The 23,701-nt window shown below is 28.5% G+C and overlaps 2 protein-coding genes and 1 long non-coding RNA gene across 3 annotated transcripts in view; 2 read left to right on the forward strand and 1 right to left on the reverse strand.

Moving 5' to 3' along the window:
* The window catches only part of Pisd (phosphatidylserine decarboxylase), a 43,119-nt gene extending 22,069 nt beyond the window's left edge, over positions 1-21,050 (forward strand). Inside the window, 6 exon segments of the mRNA XM_067280260.1 lie at positions 1,638-1,837; positions 1,908-2,144; positions 8,125-8,259; positions 13,619-13,764; positions 16,369-16,555; positions 19,424-21,050. Coding sequence (XP_067136361.1) covers positions 1,638-1,837; positions 1,908-2,144; positions 8,125-8,259; positions 13,619-13,764; positions 16,369-16,555; positions 19,424-19,651 — 1,133 coding nt within the window. The 3' untranslated portion in view covers positions 19,652-21,050.
* LOC136983504 (uncharacterized) lies at positions 10,484-10,745 on the forward strand. Its single transcript, XR_010882055.1, has 2 exons — positions 10,484-10,559; positions 10,643-10,745. It is a non-coding gene; the product is annotated as an uncharacterized lncRNA (long non-coding RNA).
* Positions 21,051-21,165: 115 nt separating the features above from the next.
* On the reverse strand, positions 21,166-23,701 carry LOC136983501 (TWiK family of potassium channels protein 7-like). Its single transcript, XM_067280258.1, has 3 exons — positions 23,012-23,701; positions 22,402-22,913; positions 21,166-22,333 (listed from the first exon to the last, which is right to left on the reverse strand). Exons 2-3 carry the CDS (start codon positions 22,895-22,897, stop codon positions 21,708-21,710), a joined length of 1,122 nt encoding a protein of 373 aa, XP_067136359.1. The 5' UTR covers positions 22,898-22,913; positions 23,012-23,701; the 3' UTR covers positions 21,166-21,707.

Raw genomic sequence — 23,701 nt, forward strand, 5'->3', positions numbered from 1 at the left:
AAGTGTTACTAGAAGAAAATTTTTTAAATGTTTAAGGTGAAGCAATATGCAAAAAATAATAAAAGGAATTTTATATAGACTAGATATAGGAAATGTATAAAAATAATTTGAAACATAGTTGGAACCTACTATGAAATAACAAGCATAAACTAAAATTAAATTTATGAATGCAAAATTATTTTATTATTTAGATGACAGTATGTGAATATAAAATGCAGTTAATCTAGATTATATGGGGACGTTTTTTTTTGTGCAGTGTTCGAGAAGCACTTTATGGCTAATCCTCCGAAGCTCGTTACTAAATGGCCAACGCCGCTCGTGACGTCATTTCGCTACACTTTTGCTGCATAAAAAACGCGCCCTATCTAATAAAGTGTGGTTTCAGCTGTCAGTTTAATAAATAATAATATTTAAAAAATATTTCTGAGCTTATTTTTATGTATGAATAAAATTATATTCTTTTCCAACTAAAAAAAAAAATTAAGTTAAATTTACATTGAAGAGTCATTTCACAAAACAAGTGTCGTAATATAAAAATAAAGAATAAATATTCCAATACAGGTTTTGTTTATTTTTATGAGAAAAAAAATTTAATAAATTATTATACTTATCTCTCTCCCCTGTGACATAATTCTCATTCAGCTCCTGCCTCGGAAAAATAACATTCTAATTATATTTCAGATAAATTGGAGATATAAAGATAAAAATATCTGCAGTGTTTCTTTTGTCAGCAAAATTACAGTTATACTTATTAAATTCTATACAATGATTAAATATAGCTGCCTTAAGAATACTTAATGAATAATTTTTCAACTTTTTGAATTTATAAATTATATTAATAAACAAATTATTTGTCATAATATGATTAATAAAAAAATTACATTTCATTATATGTTCAACAACCTACAGTGGAAATAAGACAGATTGTATCATTTGCAAATATTTCTTGTTTTATCATTGGATTAAAAAAGGGGAAAATGATCATATCAAAGTAAACTTTGAACTATTTCATATCATTTTGTCACTAGTTTCTACCGACTGTGTGGAAATTTTTAGATTAATTTTGAAAAACTTCTTAGGAAACTGAAGTTATCAGATATATATATATATATATATATATATGTAGATTATAAGAGTGTAATTGGGTTCTTTGGACAGTTTTATTTCACTTTCCTTCAATAAAATTAAACATGAAATTATTTTTTATTTTATTATATTGTTTAAGTTTTTATTTCCAAGGTAAGGTAAGCAATGCACAGTAGGGAAAGGACTGTGTAGCAGAATAAAAAATTTTGATTGTATAAAGGAATTTTTCCAAAGAATTGAAAAGTAGAGTAAATTTTTTTTAATACTTTCAAACAAAAAAATGCATTTTGAATTTATATAACAGTGGATTACAAGATTAACTAGCAAGATACAATAATTATTTGTTGAGAAAAGCAAAAATTATAACTTACGACCAAATTAAGATTATAGACAAGTCTATATAATTATAGAATAAGATAATTTTTCGTTTTATTTTGCTTAACATTTCAAAATTTTATCAATTATTATTTCTGTTAATATAAACAAAACTGAATTTTGAATTTAATTTTTATTTCTAATAATGACCAGTTGGAAAAACAAATCGCTTTCAGAGCCTGGCAGTTCGTCTAAATCATGGAATCGATTCTATGGTCATTTTGTTGTACGTTATGTTCGTGGATTACAATGGATTCCTATTCCAATTGGTATGGGATTTGCCTATTTGGCATACCAACAGTTTTGTCATGTTAATAAGAGAGAGCGAGATAGATTGATCAATGGTCCAAAAGTGTCCTTAGCATCTGATTTAGAGGTAAGATATTTAAAACTAAAAAATACTTATTTAAAGATTTGTATAATGTATAAAATATTTTTAATTTTAGATCTCCTTATATAAAATGCTACCTCTTCGAATTTTTTCTCGATTTTGGGGTTGGATAAATGCCTTAGAAATACCCATGTTTTTGCGTAGTCCTCTTTTAAAACTGTTTATTTCCACTTTTCAATGTAATATAAGTGAAGCCGAAGAAGAAGATCTAAAAAGTTACCACAATTTAGGAGAATTCTTTCGACGTGCTCTTAAACCCAACGTCCGTTCCGTCCATCCAATATGTGATCTGGTAAGATTTTTGTTTAGCTGAAAGAATTATTATTGAAAAAATAAGAAGGTTATTGTAAAATCATTAGAAGTAAACCATTTATAACTTTATATAGAAGTCTGTATATACTAAGATGCATGGGATCTCTATGTAAAAATGTATCTCATGTATTCTCTAATTAATCTATGCATAGTAATATAGCCTATATAAGAATGAAAATAAATGCTCCAATCTTAAATTGCAGATAAACAAGCTGTAATGTGTTTATTTTTACTTTCTGCCTTTTAATTAGATTTATTTATATAGCCTATAACTTGCTTCTCTCTAATATTTTTTTTTTTTTTTTTTTTTTTTTTGTAGTATATAAGTTGATATTTTGTTAAGTTAAAATTGATTTATTTTAGAAAAATTATTAAAGATTTCAACAGATAAGATAATTGCCATATTTCTCTGGTAGTCAAGGCCATTTTAAGCCTTTTTTTAATCTCCTTTCATAATTTGTTTAGAGGCATTATACAAATGTACACTGGTCAGACCAGTTTGGAGAATAAGAGATGTTGCATAGAAAATTATTTACAACAAACAGTTTTGAATAGCAGATGTTATTGTTATATAAGACACAATAATAGGCCTACATAAAAAATACACTATTGTGCTGATTTGTATACACATTTGGCTTGCACATCTTTGTCAAGTTGTATGATTTCCAAATTGTTTTGACCTGTGTACATAGAGAACTAAAGTATTAGTAATGGGAAGAGACCAGTAAGATGAGGCTCCTAAGAAGACTAGGCCTGGCCATGGCTAGATATGCCAACATGTTAATATGGTCTTATTGATAGTTAATGATAGTCAATAAATTAAATTCATAGTTTACAGTATTAATCTTGAATTGAAATGAAGACCTAGAAGAATTATTTACAACAAAATCGTGTTGTAAGAAACAATTAATGATAAATAAAAAATCGGATTGTTTAATTAGCAAATAAAATAAAATGAAAATGTGTTTTTATTTTGATACTTTATTTAGAATAAGTTTTTGACAAATTATAATTAATTTATACTAATAATAATCAAATATCCAATTCATTTTTATTAAAATTTAAGATGTTCTTATTAAGATATGATTAAAATTGAAAATTTTATAAAAATAGAAAATGTTTTATTTTAATGACTTAAAAACATTAATGTTTCCAACTATTTAACAGTCTAGTTAAGCTGCAATCTTAAACTCATTTGTAATTACTTCCTGACTTTGCCTACTTCTAGAATTCTAAATACAGTCAAACCTGTTTTTATGCGGGGGATAGGGACCGCATCAAAAAAAACGCATAAAAAAAAATCTTACGAAACTTCACAAATGGCTGTAAATAATAGTTTTCGCAACACAATTAAAAAATATTTTTTTATGCGGTCCCTGTTGACCGCATAAAAAAAGTCTCACATAGAAAATAACTCAAAACCGTACGAAATAGAATTTATTGACAACAGATGTCAGCACTTGACTGCATCGTCTGGTCTATCGTCTGTTTTACATATTTTTGTCCAGGTGGTGTTTTGTTGACTTAAAAAGTAAATTATTTCATTTTTCGCATATTCATGCAATAATATTACTATAATAAGTGCATTTATGCTAGAATAAGTTTATTTAGCTATAATAAGTCAACGTAAGACATGACGAATCGCACGAGACTAGTCGCCAACTATACCGCACAAATTAAAAATTCGCATTAAAAAATCGCACAAATAAAAATCGCACTATAAAAAGAGCGCATAAAAACAGGTTTGACTGTACTGTAGTTTAGACAGCCTACCTTGTTTAAGTTCTAATAGCAATATCATCCTTTCTGTCACATCATTGCTATTGTTACTACTCATTTAAAGGATGGCTATACAGTATGTTATATATTTTTACAATGATGATAAAATTACAATTACACTGAATTAAATCTTCCTCCTTTGCCATTTTAAACATGACCAGCTGACTTATTGACTCAGGACACTGTTGAAAGGTACTGTACTTAGTACAGATCTTAGCTTTACAATTCTAGCTGATTAGATTTCTTATTTTCTTACTAAAATATCAATAACTCTATGCTTTCTATACTTTTCCAGCAATGTTTTAATAAAAAATAAAAACATTTTCAACTCTGTTCAGAGGTCTGCCTCAGGTTAGAAAACATATACATTACAAAATTAAAGAAAAGAACTGAGTTCTAATGGCACAACTATAACAGCTTATTTTAAAATTTGATGCAATAAAGTGAAAACATAAAATAATATAAATTAAAAAATATAATAAATTACATATGTTATTAACCAACATTAAGTCTAGCCCAGTTATTCTCCTTCCTCATTGGGTTATCAACTAGAGATTGCCAAGCTTTGGATAATGTTTCCTTCTTCTTGAAATTAATGCATTCACCCTTTTTAGAGACTTGGAAGATTTCAAATGCTTCTATTGATCTTTATTTGTTGATGTCCTATACCTTTTTTTTTTTTTTTTTTTTTTAAACAATTTAGCCTGTTCCTGATGTGCCGATAGCTTCGGCTTACTCGGCATTCTACATTACTGAACACTGCCCAAATTGAGGAATGGCAGGAAGTACATTCTATTAGAAAACATGCCAAATTTGACTATTTCCTGTTTAGGAAACAGGTGTGTAGCTACTCAAGTTGTACGAGAAAAAGCTGAAGAAATATTGCAAAATTTGTATGAATTATAATTTTAATTTATAAATGAACTTCAAAAATAATAAATTCTAAAAATATACACATTCACATTCATATAGTTTTTATCTTACCAAATAGAGAAGTAAATTAAGAATTGAGAGCCATACATTATTTGTAAAGAATTGCAAAATCATATGAAAAAGCTTGAGAACATCGTTATATTCAGAAAAATATAAACACCAACCGAAACCCAATGTATAGCAAATAGACATCCACAACTGCCATAAATAATCGGGCTGTAATTTGGAAATAATGATTTTGAATTACAATTTGTTTGCTGTTTGAATTACTGTTCGAAAGTCAATTTGAAACCATTTGTGAAACCATGCATGAAATTAGGTAATTAAATTGAAATAGCCTGACTAAACAATATTTATGCAATAATTATTGTTATATTGCCAAATGAGATTTTAATATAAAATTATAAAAATTATTCTTTATTAAATCATTCGTTGGTTAAAAATTTCCAGTTTAATGCTTGTTAAATCAAGTTTTAAAAAATATTTATTTTTCAAGTTTGTTTTATATAAATTCATTATTTTGTTTACAAAAATTTTTAAGAAATTCTACTTCATTAATTTCTTTGAATAATAAATAAATAAATAAATAAATAACTCATTTATCATTTACTTTGAAGAAATATTTACACCAATTTTTGTAATACAATGGAATCCCTTTACTATAATCACTACGTTATCACTTTGCTAATGTTATCATAATCAGTCTGTCTTTATAAAATTAGTTAAAAATAATCTGCCTATTATAATCAAACTTTTGCTATTGTTATCAATTGTGATAACAACACTTGGGGACAAATGATAAGAATTCTTAGAAACTTCATATTAAGGGTCAATTTACACACAACAGTGACGTGCTGGCACAGTGACCATTTGGTGCATAAACATCGATAAATATCACACATAGCCAATCAGAGTTTCATCTACAACACGTGATCTGTATTCTGTCAATCGTACGAGTGTCGTACACGAAATTCTGATTGGCTAAGTGTGATATTTATCAATGAGTACTGCACTGTGCCGGCACGTCACTGTTGTGTTTAAATCAACCCTAAATGGACCTTTTCTTCAAAACTTAATTTTAACCAAAGCATACCTTTTATCTTTTAAATACAAGACAAGAATTTGTAGAAAATACACATACAGTAGATTTTTACGTGAAGCTTACCTTTGGGGTGAACATTTGTGTTGCAATTTCTCTAGTTTAATATTGTGATCTGTTGAATTAAAACAATTATTTATTCATATAAGAAATGTGGCATATATAAATGTATAATGTTGTATTAAGTGTACAGTTTGTGATAAATATAAATTGTACACATTTATACTGTAATTGTTTGTAATAAATTGAGTTCAATAATGAAAATTTTTATCATCTGTTTATTATCAGCCAGTTATTGTTATCAATAGTTGTGTCCCAAAGTCATCATAATGAGCAGATTCCACTGTATAAATAAATGTAAAGATTGCACAGTAAAGAGATTGCTTAACTATGACATACTTTGACATAATTTACTATCAACAAATAAAATTGATATAGTAATAAATGACACATTCTAATATGTGATTATGTAAATTGTTATAAACCAGATAAATTTAGTTATTAATAAAGAATTAATTTTTACAATTTAAACTTAAATCATTAACTAGGACATATCTATTATTAGGACTTATTATACTGGACTACTGGTTCTGCAAATTAAGTAAACAAAGTCAGAATCTTTTTTGGACTATATACTGTTTTTTCAGTATATAACAATTCCAGTCACTAATAGATGGTGCAAGAAGAATATCCTAAACCCCTCATTCTCAGTTTTCCATGATTAGTGTTAAATTTGCTGCCTTTTGGAATGATTATTGATAACTGCTTTAATTCTGTATTAACGCCATCATGAATAGTAAACACATGATCAAAATGATTATGATGAGGCACACAAATGACTAGGGTTTAGTGTTTCTAGGTTCTAATATTTGTATAATGATGTTCTTCTGACTCTTTATCCTGCAAGTTAAACAAGTAACAGGAGTCAAGAACATTTAAATTGCCTGCATTGATCAAAAGCAGGAAATTTAACCAATTGTATTAACCAAAGACTACTATCTATAATTTTGTAATGATCTTTTTTTAAATCATTTTCACTCTGGAAGTTAAAATTTATTGAAAGCTGTATGAAAATTTTCAGATTACACTATCTAAAGGAGTCAAAAAATACCAAGACTGCAAGTATAGATTTACTTGTAAAGCAAAAGAATCCAACTCTATACTTATCTTCAAATATAATAATAATAATTTTTTTTTACACTTGTGAAAAATTTAGTTAGATTTAAATAATTACATTTCTTCAAAAATACTTTACATTTTTCTTAGATTTATAAATTAATTTAATACTTTATAAACCTGGAATTAATAAATTATATGTTAGAATTATTTTAAAAAATTATTTTACAATTAAAGATAATTTATGGTTTTAAATTTAAAGTGTTTTTGTAATTAGCAAAGATTAGTTTATGTATTAAATTGTAGTATGTCATTTATTTGTTTTGTCAAAACCGTGTCTTCTTTTTCTTGTTTTGTTTGGTGTCATGACTTGATGAATTTAGACACTTGGCAAATTCATCTATTTAATCCATAATCTCCACAGAGACGCGTTTTGGGCTTTCGCCCCTCTTCAGTCTATTACGTAATATACATATGTTGTATCTGGTGGGCATCTGTCCGGCACCTTCCGCACTACGTTTCCTCACTTACTTTCCCCTCCCTGCTAACTTGACTGCTTTCCCTACATGTCTCACAGCATGTAACTTCTCCCTTTCAGAATGCTGCACACAGCCACACCTACAACTGTATAAATATACTTTTTAAGACATTTATACAGTTGTAGGTGTGGCTGTGTGCAGCATGCTGGGAGGGAGAAGTTACACACTGTGAGACATGCAGGGAAAGCAGTCAAGTTAGCAGGGAGGGGAAAGTAAGTGAGGAAACGTAGTGCGGAAGGTGCCGGACAGATGCCCACCAGATACAACATATGTATATTACGTAACAGACTGAAGAGGGGCGAAAGCCCGAAACGCGTCTCTGTAAAGATTATGGATTAAATAGATGAATTTGCCAAGTGTCTATAAATTCACCAAGTCATGACACCAAACAAAAAAATGTAGTATGTTACATTTGTATCAAAGGCAATTTTGATAATGCTGAATTATGAAACATGAATTTAAGTTTATATAATCAAATATTTTTAATTTTCTAGGTTAGTCCAGTAGATGGAACAGTTCTTCATTTTGGTAAAATAAAAGATGGCCATTTAGAGCAAGTGAAAGGTGTTACGTATTCTCTTGAACAGTTTCTTGGCCCCAATAGTTGGTCTTCAAAAAGTTCACCAGGGGTAAATATATATATATATATATATATATATATATATATATATATTATTATATTTTGACATATAACAATAATATATTAAATATTGTATTATGTTTTATACGTTAATCTTAAACTGGATTATTGTAAAATACATAAAGTAATAGCCTTTTCCAGCAACAATTTTTTATTTATCTAACGTTTTCAGCTATCTGTGTAGTTATCATCAGGATCGAACACTTTTAAATAGAATTCTTTAAAGTTTAAATATAATGTTTCAGTCAAGAATTATTTAAAATTTTAAATAGTCCAGTATAATAAGTCCTAATAATAGATATGTCCTAGTTGACAAGTTTAAATTATTAAGATAAGGGGACAAAGGCATATAAAATTTTAAATAATTCTTAATTGGAATTGTTTATTAATAATTCTCACTGCTTCTTTCTAGCCACCTCAGTATGTAAATGTGGCCATTAGTACTTTAATTAATATACAGGACATACTTATTTCCCTCCTTTCAATTTCTTGTAAATAAGATGATGAGTTTATTAAGGTTGCAGTTAGAAAGGCTGCTGTAGTATAGGAAAATACTTGTACAATGTCATCAGAGTTAATATCTTTAAAAACCATTTTTTGGTGACCACCTTGATTAATGAAACTAAAAATGTGTACACATGTTTCCATTCTGTACATAGGGCATGTTATACCTCACTAACTGATTTAAAATGACATGGATACTAGCTACTCATCAAACCTCTGCCTTCCTTATGGAGGTTTGTGTGTAATGATAGGGACCCATCCACACAATCAGAGATTTAACACATTCTGTTAAGACAAGGTTCTGATGCTACCAAAATTTCATACATTCAGGCAACTTCTAGGATAATAGAGCATCAGGATATAAAACATGGCAGATAAACCATGGAACTGTCTAAGAGAGTTCTGGAGCATGGTAGTGAACCCTTGTGATTGGATACCATTTTGCTCTATTCCATATGAAACTTAAACATTTTATTCATTTGGAAGAAACTATGGATTGCACCCAAAAACTCCTGTAACTGTCCCACTGTTGACCTTTCAGACCTTTGCAATCCAGTATTGACTCCTTATCACTCTTGAATATCTTTTATCAGCCATAGTTTTGTATTTATGCACTGGGTTACACCATGTCTTAATTTGGTAAGTTTAGCTAGTTATAATTCAAGTGCTATAAGAATTTAATCTCACATTGTTTATTTAACTAAAGTTTTATTAGTATTTATTGTTTTAATAATAATTGTGGTACATTTCACTTTAAAATCTAGTTTTAAAAAAATCAAATTTGTCATTCTAAATATGGTAATTTCTTTCGGATTCAAATTTTGTAGCTGTAAGTCAACTGTTTGAAATCTTTTATTCTGTTCTAGAATTGTCTCAAAAAAGAAATAAATTTGTAATAGTACATGTTTGGCAATTGATTGATTTAACTTGAAGATGGCATAAATACAATGTTGAAAGTACTAGCAAATTTTTTTTCTAGTAATAAAAGAGGCAAATGCCAATAGACAGTTGTTTTCTTGCTAATTTGTCAATAAATTTTTGGCATAAAGTGAAGTACTTTAATAAATATGTACTTCATTGATTAAGAGTGGTCATAAATTGATTTACTGAATTAGATATTTTTTTAACTTGTGGAAAATTAATATAAGAAAAACAAAAATACAGTTTACATAATCCATGATATCACTCAGTTTGTTTAAAATATAAATTATACAGCAAGTTCTCACTTACTGTCATTTTGTTATAACATTATTGGGGAAAGAATAGAAAGATACAAGTACATTTGTAATCTTAGTATGTAAAATGTCTACTAGGACTTAATTTATTAATAGGATTTATTATACCGGTGAACTGGTTCTGCAAATTTAAGGAAAACTAATCAGAAAAAAACAGTCTTTATTTTTCACCTGTACACATTTTACATGATATAATCATGTTTTGGATCTGTTGGTCCCCACCAGGTTTACGATCTGTCGATGATTCTGTTTCATGATTTGTGGATTTCTCTTCCCAAGAATGAACAATAATATGGGAAGAGAAATCCACCAATCATGGAACAGAATCATCAATAGAGGAAATGATGGGTATATAAGGGAAACAACATCATAATAAGATAATTGTTCAAGTAATAGTAAGAATGTGATACATAAGTTTACAACTGTTTATAAGCTACTTTATTAAAAGATGAGTTATTTATTGTTATTGTATACAGGTATATTTGGAAATATGATTGGATTTATCCTGTTATTAATTGTAAATTTCGATATACTTGATAATCAAGTTACTGTAAGTTATTTTATTTCGTTTAATTGTCGGTTTTTATTGTTGGAAATTTATAGATTGTAGTAATTTTTAATATTTTATTTTAGAAATTGTTGGCTGTAAACCTGCTGATGGGGAACCAACAGGTCCGAAACACAATTATATCTTGTAAAATGTGTACAGGTGAAAAATAAAGACTGTGTTTTTTCTAATTAATTTTGCTTAAATTTGCAGAACCAGGCACCGGTATATGTCCTATTAATAAATTAAGTCCTAGTAAACATTTTACGTACTAAACTGTATAATAAGGACACAGAAGCATATAAATTAATACATTTGTAATCATTTACAAATTGTTGTTGAATTTTCTTTATAAATAGTAAAATTAAATCTCTGAGATTGGAAATAAATGCCAGAAATTGCAAACTGGATCTAATTAGAATAATAATAACTGAATTATAACTTGTTTATATTAATTAGCCTATTGTAAAATTAGTCACATTATACATTGTTCTGCTTAACATCAGTTTTCAAGAACCTTTTGACAAACTTAAGTGAGGACTTACTATATTTTATATTTAAAATGTATTAATTTACATATTAAATAGATTGAATGATATTGTGGATTATGCAAACTGTTTTTCTTATATAAGTTGATTTAATTATAAGTTGAGAGACACTTACATTATATTCAACTTCTGTACTTTATTTATTACATGTTAAAACTAGCTATATTTTATTCTAATTCTATAGAGTTTATAAATATATAAATTCATTGCCATAAAAAAATTAGCACATGAAGAAGGAGTTGTTGGAATTGAACGAAATTGTACATGTGTGTGTAATTGTGATATAAGTAAGTGATTACAAAATGAAAGCAAAAGAATCATTGCAGGAAAAAGTACAAATGAAAGGATGTCCTGTTGGATCATCTTTATACACGATGTGATATGGGTGGGCATGGAGGCATACAGGTGATATATGGTGTCCTGCAGCATCTCAGTTCACAGTTGCTGCTAGCAGTCTTCTAGTTTGACCAAACTCCTAGGCCAGGCATGGCGAACAGTTTTTGCCCCCGGGCCAAATTGGAAAGAAAACTTTTTTCACGGGCCAAATGAAATATTAAAATTAAAAAATGTTAAATACAAAAACGATTCATTTAAGTAAATAAATGTTTAATTATATTAGTATTATATTTCTAGCAAAGCACACGAATAACAAAGTTAAATTGAACATCACCTGTATATCTTGAATTACTGTCTAACATACATTATTTTATGAATATTAATATTTTAAATTTATCATTTTTTTTTATTTTGGCACTATCACACAGATGAGTACAAAAGTTGTAAATCTCTACAATAGAATTTTTTTAAAAATAAAGAAGTATCGCGAATCCATTCGACCAATTATTGGAAGTTAAGTAGCTAATATTGAAAGATTAATCGTGGGCCGGATCCAGCCTGCGGGCCATATGTTGGCCATGCCTGTTCTAGGCTGTCCAACTTGCCATCCCAGGTGGTTCCAGATATGTTCGATCAAACCAGGAGACCATGCTAGTCTGGGAAGTGTGGCACTGTGATACCCTTGCTGTATGTGGTCAAGCATTATCCTGTTGGAAAATGGGTGTTGGGAACTCTGCCATGAAGGCAATGCTTGTGGCTGCAGGATATCACTAACATACCACTGGGCTGTCATGGTCTTGTAGTGTTTTTACTGCTACTACTTTTGCTTCTCGTCACTGTGTGCGATTAAAACAAATGAGACGAATCGTAACAAAAACTAAGTTTATTTTCTGCTCGCGTAACAGTTACATGACTCGATGGCGCGGCTAACACAGAACAACTGACTGTCCAAAAGGTCCCACAGGGTGAGTCCGGTCCCGTTCCAGGAAGTGATAACTCTTACCATCTGGGGTTCATTATGACTGTTAAGATGTGGAGGGTGACATTCCCCACAGTCTCTTGGATCACTACTAGAGATGACTGGCTGTTGTATGTGATGTCACACCAGACCATCACACCAGCTGTGGGGACAGTGTGCCACTCCAAATTGGAGTGTTCACCATGGGGCCTCCAGACATGAACATGGTCGTCATCATCAGTCTCCAAAATGAATCTGGATTCATTACTGTAAATGACAGTTTCATTCCATTGCAACCATTATTTCCTATCAGGAGTGACACCACTCCAAACAGAGGAGATGGTGGGTGGCTGTCAATGGCAGCACATGTAATGGCCATTGTGATATCAAGTGTTCCTCACCCAGGTGCCTTGAAATAATATGCACAGATACCTAATATCTGTGTCCAGGTGGTGAACAATGAATGTTCACCACCTGTTTGCATGTTTGTCAGAAGACCAAGCAGTCCTCTTGGCTAGTGATCTGCTGAGGGTGTCCTGAGCCTGGGCACTGTGTATGTGAGCATTCTCTCATTCACTGGTCCCAACACCTCCTCACAGTATTGTCAGAATGGTCTAGGTGGCAGACTATTCAGCAAAATGACCACTTATCTTCTCTCAACTTGATGAACCTTCCCCTCTCAATTGTCATTAGTTATTCAGATGATTTTGATTGTACATAAGGCATAAATTGAACATAAAGGCATCTCTAGTGTTACAAAATCCCTCTGCAACATGTAAACTACAGATAGCATGCCTTTGCATGCTTTATTTGTAGGCCAAGGGGAACACATTTTAACTTCCTTTGCTAGCATTATGCAATGAGCCATCATGCTATAACTCTAATTATTTCCATATCTGCTTGAGATTTATCTGCATGCCAAATTTTACAGCAATATGACAACTTCTTGGTACACTGATTGTTATGGCAATGAGTGTATATTTAAAAACTTTGTCTTTACATCAATATCATTTAAAATGTTACTGATATAAATTTATTTATATCAGTAACATTAATATTATGTTTTAAAACTTTAAAAGTTATTTTTATGGAAAACAAAAGTATAATAATTTCAAGAATGTTTAAGCTTTTTATTATATATTTATTGAATTTAATTTTATACTATAATTTTTGTTTAAATTTGTTAATACTTGAAATTAACAAAAGGATTTTATATGCAGCATGAAAATTCTTCCAAATATCAACAGTCATTACTTCACAATAACAATGATTTGTATCATTGTGTTATATATCTTGCACCTGGTGATTATCATCGCTTCCATTCCCCAGTTGACTGGACAGTTCAATACAGGAGACATTTTCTCTGGTATTTAATTTAACTTAAGATATAATTTAATCATTTGTTTTATTAATAATTGTTAATATGAATAATGTCAAATTTAATAGAATTTTTGTAATTATTATTAATTTATAGCTAAAATTAATTAGACAACTGATAAAACTTGAAGATATGTACAAGTGTTTTTCTAACCTCATATCTCAGAGGAATGACTCAAATGAATAGCATCATAAATTACTTGATAGAAGCTGCTTGATTCCTTCAAATATGTAAAAGTGATATAAAATCACTTTGCACTTATATTGCAAAGGATACAATCATGTTTAAATTAGTCTATACTATTTATTACACATTGACAGCAAAAATATCAATCAAAATGATAATGTAGGGGAGCACTGTTTATACATTTTCAATGGATAGGACAAAAAAGGCATAAAACAAGTAAAATGGCATGGCCATATTTTGGACAAGACTATGTCTTGGAGACTCACTACTAAGCGGGATCACTTCAACGCTCACGGCAGGTCTCGTTCTCATTCTCCAATCATCTTTGGTATCGCTGGTTTTGAGCGCAATCATTCAAACTTCGCCAGCCACAGCCACAGCCACGAGGTCTTCCACGATGCATTTTCATTGAAATTAACCTATCGAATGTTGAAATTTCTCTCAGTTGCATGACGCCCCAGGTTAAATTTTTGTCAATGCGAAAATTTCCCATTTTTGAAACAAACAATGGTGGCTATTGTATTGTACGCAATTATTTTTTTATTTTGCACAAATGAAATATATATATTAATAAATGTAAAAAGAAAAAATAATTCTATTTTGGAAGTTAGTTTTAATATAAAATTATAATGACGCGCCATCTAGTTTCAGAAAGCTCCCATGATGAAACGAGATATCTCCGGTCAATTGGTCGAGGTTAGCACGTGGCGACCAGAAATATGTGGGGAATAACACGGGACAGGTAAATGGGTTTTTTTCAAAGATTCGTTTGTCAAAATTCGATTTAGTAACATTCGCTTTTCGAACTTCCCAACGTACGTGTTTGTCAAAATTCAATTTCACAATATTTGTATTTCCAACTTACCAACAAGCAACGCAAATCTTGCACTACTTACTGTTTGTAGAGAGTGGTACCATTTTGTATTTTATTGTGTTTTGGTTCTCAGTCTCCTGACTACCTACAAGTCTGGTTTTTTTTAATGCATGCATGATTTGAGCACCTAATACTCTGTGCCAAATTTCAACTCCTGACATGTACTCCTTCATACCTCTAAGCTGATAAGACAGCAGGACGTACGATTTTATAAACAAGACATAGTCTTGTCAATAAAAGTTTAAATCAAGATACATCACAAGATGGAAAAACTAATAGTTTATCATAAAAACTCATAGTATTATGACTTTTAATGAATATTTTACTGTTTATCTTTTTATTTTATACTTTTACTAAAATGTAATACAATCAACTCTTATTATTAATATGAATCACTAATAACAGTAGATTGCTTTATCAAAAATTCATATTAACTGTTTTTCAGGGTCAGAGTCAAGGTTGTATAATTTAGTGAGTTAAGGCATATTAGGTGATTGAAATCTCTAAATTATAATATTTTGAAATAATATATTAAATAAAGTTAGAATATTACTTTGTTTTTCTAAATAAATTTAAGTGATTTTCAAATCAAATAAAATGAGGAGAAGACAGTATTCACCATTAAAGTATGGAGCAGTGTATTACAGTGGTTAAACAAAACAATGCTAAAAGAAATCCTTCAGTTTTTCTGTTGAAGATTGTTTGAAAAAGTAGAAAACATTTTTTGGAACTAAAAGTGTAAAAAGCAATCATTATTGGAAATAGGGTTATTTCTTGAGGGTTGTGAAGGTAATTTACAGTTCGGTTTGATAAATTCTGGTAAAATTTTTGTTTTATTGCATGAAAATTAACATTGTGACATTGGTCAGGGCAACGGCAAAAGTCGCATTAACACGATAATTCATTTTATCAGTGTGTGTTTTAAGCAAGTTAACTATCTTTGAAGTTGCAGAGGTCAATGATTGAATAGACGTAATTCATATGTTTGATTAAAAGTAATAAATTCCAAAGTGGTTTTTGCCTATTCAAAACTCAAATGCCACTGCTAATGAATGGTATACAGCCACCTAAAATATCTATTATCATCTTTTAATTCTAAAATGTCCATGATGAATCATTAAGAGTTCTATATTAGAATTGTTAAGAATTGTTTGTTGGAATAGTTCTTGAAATAACCTTAATTTATTAAAGATTTATTAAGGTTATTTGTTTATAGACATATAAACATTACAGGATATTCAGACAGAAGTATTGAAGTGGTCAATGTTATTTCATTTAATTTCAGGAATGTGAAGAGAGGATAAAACAAAGAATATGTTCTACAAATTTATAATTTATTTTCTAAAAGTTATATCTGTTATCTTTATCAAAAAAAGGAAATGATTTATAAATGAAGCTCCTTAATGAATTTACACCTATGAAGGAAATATTTCAATATTGAAAGAAATAAGAATGATTTGGGAATGATATAAATAAAATGACATATAAATATAAAATTATAAACAGTGCTATGCTAAATGTAATTTTATAAGTTTTTAAAAATTAAATTTTTTTTTAGGTGAGTTGTTAAGTGTGAGACCAGGCATTGCAAATTGGATTGCAGGACTTTTTAATATAAATGAGCGTGTTATCTACATTGGCACTTGGAAATATGGATTCTTTGCCATGATTGCAGTTGGTGCAACAAATGTGGGTTCAATTAAAGTTTATTTTGATAAGGTAATTAAAGTTTTTCTTACTTTTAATTCTGCCTTATAATCAATTTTTCCTATCTGATTTAAATGTAAATGACAGATTTCCTTATATTTAAACTTGCATATATCTTGTAAGATTAAATGTATAAAAAAGATATTAAAAAATAGATTACATGTTACATGTAACATTTATTTATTATTACAGTAGAGCATTGTTTATCCAAATCAATTGGGGACTGGAGTTGTTTGGATAACTGATTTTTCGGATAACCGATTACGTACGAAAAAAAATATTAACCTATCCGACGTTCAAATTTTTCTCCATTGCGTGTCATTTCGTGTTGAATTTTCATCGATTTTAAGCCTAACAAAAATTTTTATAATAATAATCGAGGCTATCGTATCGTTAAAAATTATTTCTTTATTTTCTACAAGCAAAATAAATATATTAAAGAATATAAAAACAAAAAAATTATACTTTAGAAGTTAATCTAGTATCAAAAACGTTCGATTTGGCACAACACAGTCCGACTGGAAAGTTTTCGGTTAACCGGCTTTTGGATAAACGACGCTCTACTGTATTTTTATTTGAAATTATCGTATTATGTAAATAATAATAATAATAGTTTTTCAAGAAATTGCATAGCATTTGAATAAGAATAGATAAAGAACAAATTATTTTCAAGTCATTTTTCTAAATTTTACTTAATTTAATTACATTATACAGCAGTGTTTCATAAACTTTTCGGATTATTGTTTCCTTTCAGTGCATCCTCATAAAATCAGTCCAAAATGATATATTGAAAAATAAATTTAAATAAGAAATTTTTTAATTTATGCATTTATTTTATAAATAAAAAATAATTGTCTAGAAGTATCTTGAAATATTTTATTAATTAAGTATCCTTAGTGGAAAAGCTGTAGAAGTAACAAATAGTATAACTTGAATATATAGTAATAAAATTTAGCATTGGTTAAAAAAAATCATATTTTATTAAATTAAATAAATAATTAGCTATATCTACCTGCATACTAATGACATTTATTATCCTTTTATTTTTAAATTAATACTTTTTTGTATTTTTAAAAAAAGAAACCTGTATTGTTGCTTATATTACTTTTTCACTCAGCTTTTTAATTAATATAGTCTTATATCTCAAAACTGACTTTACTGTGTATCTGTTTGATGTTTAATAGTGAATATTTTTATTTCAAAATGAATTTTTCGTTCCCTTGTTTTCTAATAAACTTACACACACTCCCTTGCTTTACAGTACTCACTTTGGGAATCACTGTTACACAGTATTTTGTGTATATTTTATGAAAAAATTTCCATCTAGAAAATCAATTCCAGGATATTCAAATATTTTTTCTAAATTTCATGCATTTTTTTCTTCTAAAAGAGAAATTTATATGTAATAAAATTTTTAAATAATTAAAACTTTATTTTAACTTTATAGAGATAACTCTTTTTAAAAATCTATCATAAAATAGAAGTACTAAAACCAACAGCATCAATCTTTATTTTTAAGCTGCTCTATCATTCTTTAAATGTTTACACACTTTAAAAAATTCAGCAATGGTGTTGCATAAGTTTCCTAGCTTTATAAGACTTTAATAATATAAAAGTTATGTTTTTAATAATCATAATAAATGAAATTGTATATTGCACCATCTGTTATGAGATTTTTTTTATAAAAAAAACTTCTGATATTACTAACTATGAAATAGCAAAAAGCTTAATTTTGAGGGTAGGGATGAGTTTCACAAAAAATTGTAAATGCTAATAACTAGTAAAAGCTTTATCAGATAAAGTCCAACCCATCTTGAAATATGATACATGATCCATTTTATCTTTACCTTTAATCACCAAAATTTAATAGCATCAATGCTCCTTACATACAAGTTACTGTGCCAAATTCCATTACTTAATCTTTACCCCATTCTGAGATATTAAACAAAATAGATGAACACACCACACACTCAAACACTTTGTGTAACAGTTTTTTTGGCTTTTTTGGTTTCAGAAGTGTCAAATCATCATAATTCCGAAAACCTGTAGGATCAAATGTGACATGATTACAATACTATAACAGTCAGGAATGTAACCCATGTAACATTAAACAGCCAAGAAAGTAACAAGAAAGTAAAAATTTGAGATGATTACAATATTTTTCCATATTACAACAGTCAGGAAAGTACAAGTTCTGTAAACAATACGTAAAAGGTGTCTATCAAACTGCTCCTTCCCACAAACAGGAACATAAATCCAACTAGTATTAAATGCCTTGTTCTTTGAAATTTAGTATGCAAGTAATATGGTGCATGACTCTCTGTTGATTGGGTTTTAAATTTTATATTACAGAAAGTAATTTATGTTTTTAGTTATTTGTGTCATAAGTAATTTTCATTTATATATAAATATATATATATCTTGCTAATTGAAATATGAAATACTGAGAATTATACTAGTTAACATGAATTTTATAGAATAGAAAATCCTTTTGACTTAGACCAAATTGAGTTTGCTGATTTTAAATCAAAACTTAGATTTTTTCATTCTTGTTCAAATTTTGGAATTTCTCAATTTTTTCTGGAAAGTGCTTTTTTTTCCTGATTTTCAAGCATTTTTGAAAAATTGCTCAAAATGCTCAATTTGAAAAAATTTTCAAATTGTAAAAGTTAAAATTTTTAACTTTACTTTAAAAGTACTTTAAAAGTTTTCTTTACATTATAAAAAAAAACATTAAATGTTTTTTTTATAATGTCTTTATAATTCATAATATTAAGCAATATAAATTATTATAATTTCATAAAACAACAAAATCATTAGTTATTTATGCTTAGTTAATTATTTATTCATTTATTTTAAAACTTTTATTTTTTAATGTAGATTTTATCAACAAACAATAGAAAATGGAAAAAGGATTATTATTTGGATTACAGTTTCTTAGAAAATAACAATCACAAATATGTTTTTCAAAAAGGTGATCCTTTTGGCGAGTTTAATTTGGGATCAACTGTTGTCGTGATCTTTGAGGCTCCTAAAGATTTCCGGTTTGATGTACAGTGTGGACAAAAAGTTAAGTACGGCATGCCCATCTGTCTTCATCCAACTTGAGCGAAAATGGTGATCAAAGTAACAAAATTCTAACGAGCTCAATCGAAAATGTAAAATGATACCGTAACTGTAAGATTTGCAAATAGACAATCGTGGAATTTGTTAAGTGACATCAGAAACTCTGGAGTATATATACGTATCATGATATAGTTGCATTTTGACTGCTGTGATGTGCACAATATTTATTACATATTATAACATTTTATAATCAATTGCCAATCCATTTGAATATTATTTCAATTTATTCTATTTAAAACCTAAGTTTTCCAAAATTTATTACAATAATAATAATAATAATAATTATTATTAAATTGTAGCATATTCTTTTTGTAAAACCAAATGAAATATCTTTTTTAATCCTGAGTACTATCAGTGCTCAGGATTAAGAAATTAATTTAAAAGAAATTAAGAAAGCATTATTAGAGATACATAAAGTATCTCTGTACTCTTGATGATGAACCGAAAACCCGAATAGTACTTGTTCTAAGAAAGATATTTCGGTAAGACACCATCCAATGCCGAATTATCAGGCTAGAAACGGCTATAGCAATATTAATAATTTTAAACGAAAGCTATTTCATTTGGTCTCCAAGGAAGAACAGTATACAAGTTAAGGTCATCGGTGAGAGAAACTTGTTAGTAAGTCTTCCTTATTGTTGATCTTTTTAAAAGTAGGTTTAAAATAACTTATTCAGCTAAAAGAAAACATCTCTGCAGTTTTTTAGATACATGCTTTATGCTAAATTAAATATAAATAATTTTTAATATTTGTAAAAGTAGTAAATGAAAATATAATTTTTTATATATATATATATATATAGTATGTGTTTATGTATACATGAAATTGCATTTATAAAGACATTATGTACATTTATGTGTAAAAAAACTAATGTTTTATAAAGAGTATAATTGCATACATGCTACTATATATATATATTTGTATATAAAGTATGTAGTATGTTTATAAACTCATATTGAAGTTTCTAACAATATTAATTGTATGATAGAAGAAAAATCATAATTTAATACAGGAAGTTTACAGAAGTTTGCCATAAATTACAAAATGAAATTCTGTATTTTTACTAAAATTTAAGTTGGTTCATTCATTTTGGCAAATGCTATGGATTTGTGGAGAATTGAGAATAGATTAATTGCCAAAAAAATGAAACTGTGCATGTAAATATATATTTTTTTATAAATATAACTATTTAATATTTAAATTGTTATTTAAATAACTTGTATATTCATTTATTTAATCTAAAAACATTATTTTCAATTTAAATGATTTTATTTCCAAATATGATATATAGAAAAAATAAGTTATATAATTTTAATTCTTGAAATGAATAAATTTTTATTTTAATTTCATTTGAAATTTATGTACATATATTAATTATATTAATCAATACAATATCAATATTTTATATATATAAAATTTTATTTTTACAAAAATTAAATTATAAATACAAAATTTATTATCATCATCATCATCAATAGAAATTTTGCATTTGAGGAACGTTTAACATCTCTTGATAATATATGAAAATGTATAATAAAGTTTTTGAAATTTTCCTTTGATATACTGTATTCTAAAAATTTTTGACGTAAACATATTCATTAATCAATATCGTCATAACCTCTTCTCTTCATTTTGTGATATACCACGACTTACCATATTAAGATTTATCCGATGCTATTCCATCGAGAACATCTTAAAATATTCACAGTCGACTCTAATAAATCAAATGAGGTAACTGTTTAAGACCTGTTATGTACAAGAGTCTAATGAACTAAGTCTCTTGCACAAAATAGAATAAAACACAGTAGGTCGACTCTAAATCAAACTGCTATATTTCAGTTTTTGAGCCCTTATTATTTCCATAAAACCACTGATGTCTTGTTTAGATTTTTGCTTGACATATAACACCCATTGACAGTCTCTCTAAAACCTCCTTAGCTCAATAATGAATACCTCATATCTGAAACCACCTTACCTCTATAACACTCATTGACTTCATTATCAAGTAAATGAATACAAATAAATATGGTAACAAATTTATAAAATTTCTTTCCATTGCTTCTTAGTTTTTTTTAAACTTATATGTTTCATTTTTCTGTATATTAAATGAACTATCATAGAGAGTAGCCAATATCCTTGTATAGTATAGAACAAATAAAAGTAATTAGCAACAACTTTTCCAATATTTCTGGTCCTGATACCGGAAAGTGTTAAAAAATTCAACATTAAACAGTCGACAAGCGACCAATGTGAATTTAGATAGATAGTAATAGAGCCAAAGATATAATAGAAGAAAAAAAGTAAAAGCGCTAAAAATATGGACGGAGTTAAATTTTCAACTTTGAACAGTCTTCTTTTTTGAAATTTGATGTTTTTAGAATCGAAATGCTTCTCCAATTCTTTAGGAGAGGTTAAAATGGCAGAACTAGAAGGACGAGTTGCCGGTCGATCAATTATATATTGTTTTGCCAGCGTATTGGTGATAGGATGAACCTTGCGTTTTCTTCTAAAAAAACACTTTCCACTTAACAACCAGAGCCATAATTCTGCTAAGTAGTAACCTACAAAAAACAACCACGTGATCGTTAGTGGTAAACCCACAATTAAATAAAGTAACAGAAATAACTTTCCCCACGTTGAACGAATAGTAACATTTTCGTAACCTGCAAAATATGCCAAAATTTAGCAGATAGTGTTATAAGGGGGAGGTAGTTTGAAACTTAATACTTGCCTGTCGTTGTCATAACGATTAGGCTGAAATAAAAGGAATTGGCAAGAGACCAGACGGAATTCACATCGGATCTTCTATATCCTTCTAAGTAAGCTTTCAACAGATCTTTCTCAAAGATATGAAGATGGCGATAAACCGTTTTGGCCCATTCGGCTTCGTACGGAACGATTTTTCTTAAATCTGTGGCTAGAAGGATTGAAGTATCGTTTTTCCATCTGTTCACGTGATAATGAAACTCTTGGTGTTCTGGCGATTCCAATAAGGAGAAAATATAAGCGCCAATAAGAGCGTAACTAAAATAAATGAGAGTAAATCCTGTCAGCTTGAGTAAAACCCATTTTTTATTTTTTGTTTGCTTCTTTTTAGTCTTCTGCTTCGTTTTCTTATCCTTATCCGATTTAATTTCTTTGTTTTTATTTTCTAAGCCATCTTCTAGGGGTGCCACAGCGTGGTACTGATTTCTCGAGTTTTTGGAATTTTCTTTAGTTGAAGACATAACTTACATTTAATTCCTAAGAAAATTATTTTTAATATCTTACTTAATCTTGAGTTTAAGTATCAAATTATTGAATAAAATTAAGTTAAACTCTAAAAAGATCAAGGATATTACTCCAATGTTAGATATATGTTAATGAACATTTTCTTCATAAAAATTTATATATCTTGTCTCTACAATTTAAATATACATAAATAAATATATATATTAAAAATTAGATATATTCGTTCATTATAAAAACATAAAGTACAAATCAATTTTGATTTTAATATTAAAAAAACTTCTTGAAAATCTATTAAGACTTACCATTAAAATGCATTAAGCGACCGACTGAAGAGAACGAGGTACCTCAAAGTGGCGCCATTTTGAAAATGTAGGCTGGTTTCTTAATTTTTTATCGTCATTACCTGGAAAATATACAATATATATCACGCAATTATCGATTGTGCCAGGCTGCACGAACCAATAAGTGGTTGAGTGACCTTTGCAAAGTCTGGGACTTCATCGATTTCTGATGCAAACTGGCCTAATTTTGTCAAAAAATATTATAAGATCGCTTACTAAATCTTAACGAATGAATGAATAATTTAATTTGAACGAGTCTAGGAAAAGAAGTTTTAAAATAAACTCTTAAATTATTCATATTCATATCGTAACTAAGCAACTATATATGTATGGAAGGAAGTGAATGAATGGATTGACACGCATCTGTTTTGTGCAAAACAACAATAGTTTATTCATTTTTTATGTACTTAATGTTGAATTATAGTTGCAACTCGACTGTTTAATCGTTAAAAAGTTGGA

Source organism: Centruroides vittatus, unplaced genomic scaffold (genome assembly GCF_030686945.1).
Source record: "Centruroides vittatus isolate TY-2023 unplaced genomic scaffold, ASM3068694v2 contig_882, whole genome shotgun sequence".
Classification (NCBI taxonomy): domain Eukaryota; kingdom Metazoa; phylum Arthropoda; class Arachnida; order Scorpiones; family Buthidae; genus Centruroides; species Centruroides vittatus.

Bases quoted from the DNA above. Each gene is read 5' to 3' on its own strand.
- LOC136983501 (XM_067280258.1), bottom strand. From the start codon at position 22,897: ATGTCTTCAACTAAAGAAAATTCCAAAAACTCGAGAAATCAGTACCAC. The intron at 22,334-22,401 runs GCAAGTATTAAG...CATATTTTGCAG, and splicing joins AATCGTTATGACAACGACAG to GTTACGAAAATGTTACTATT.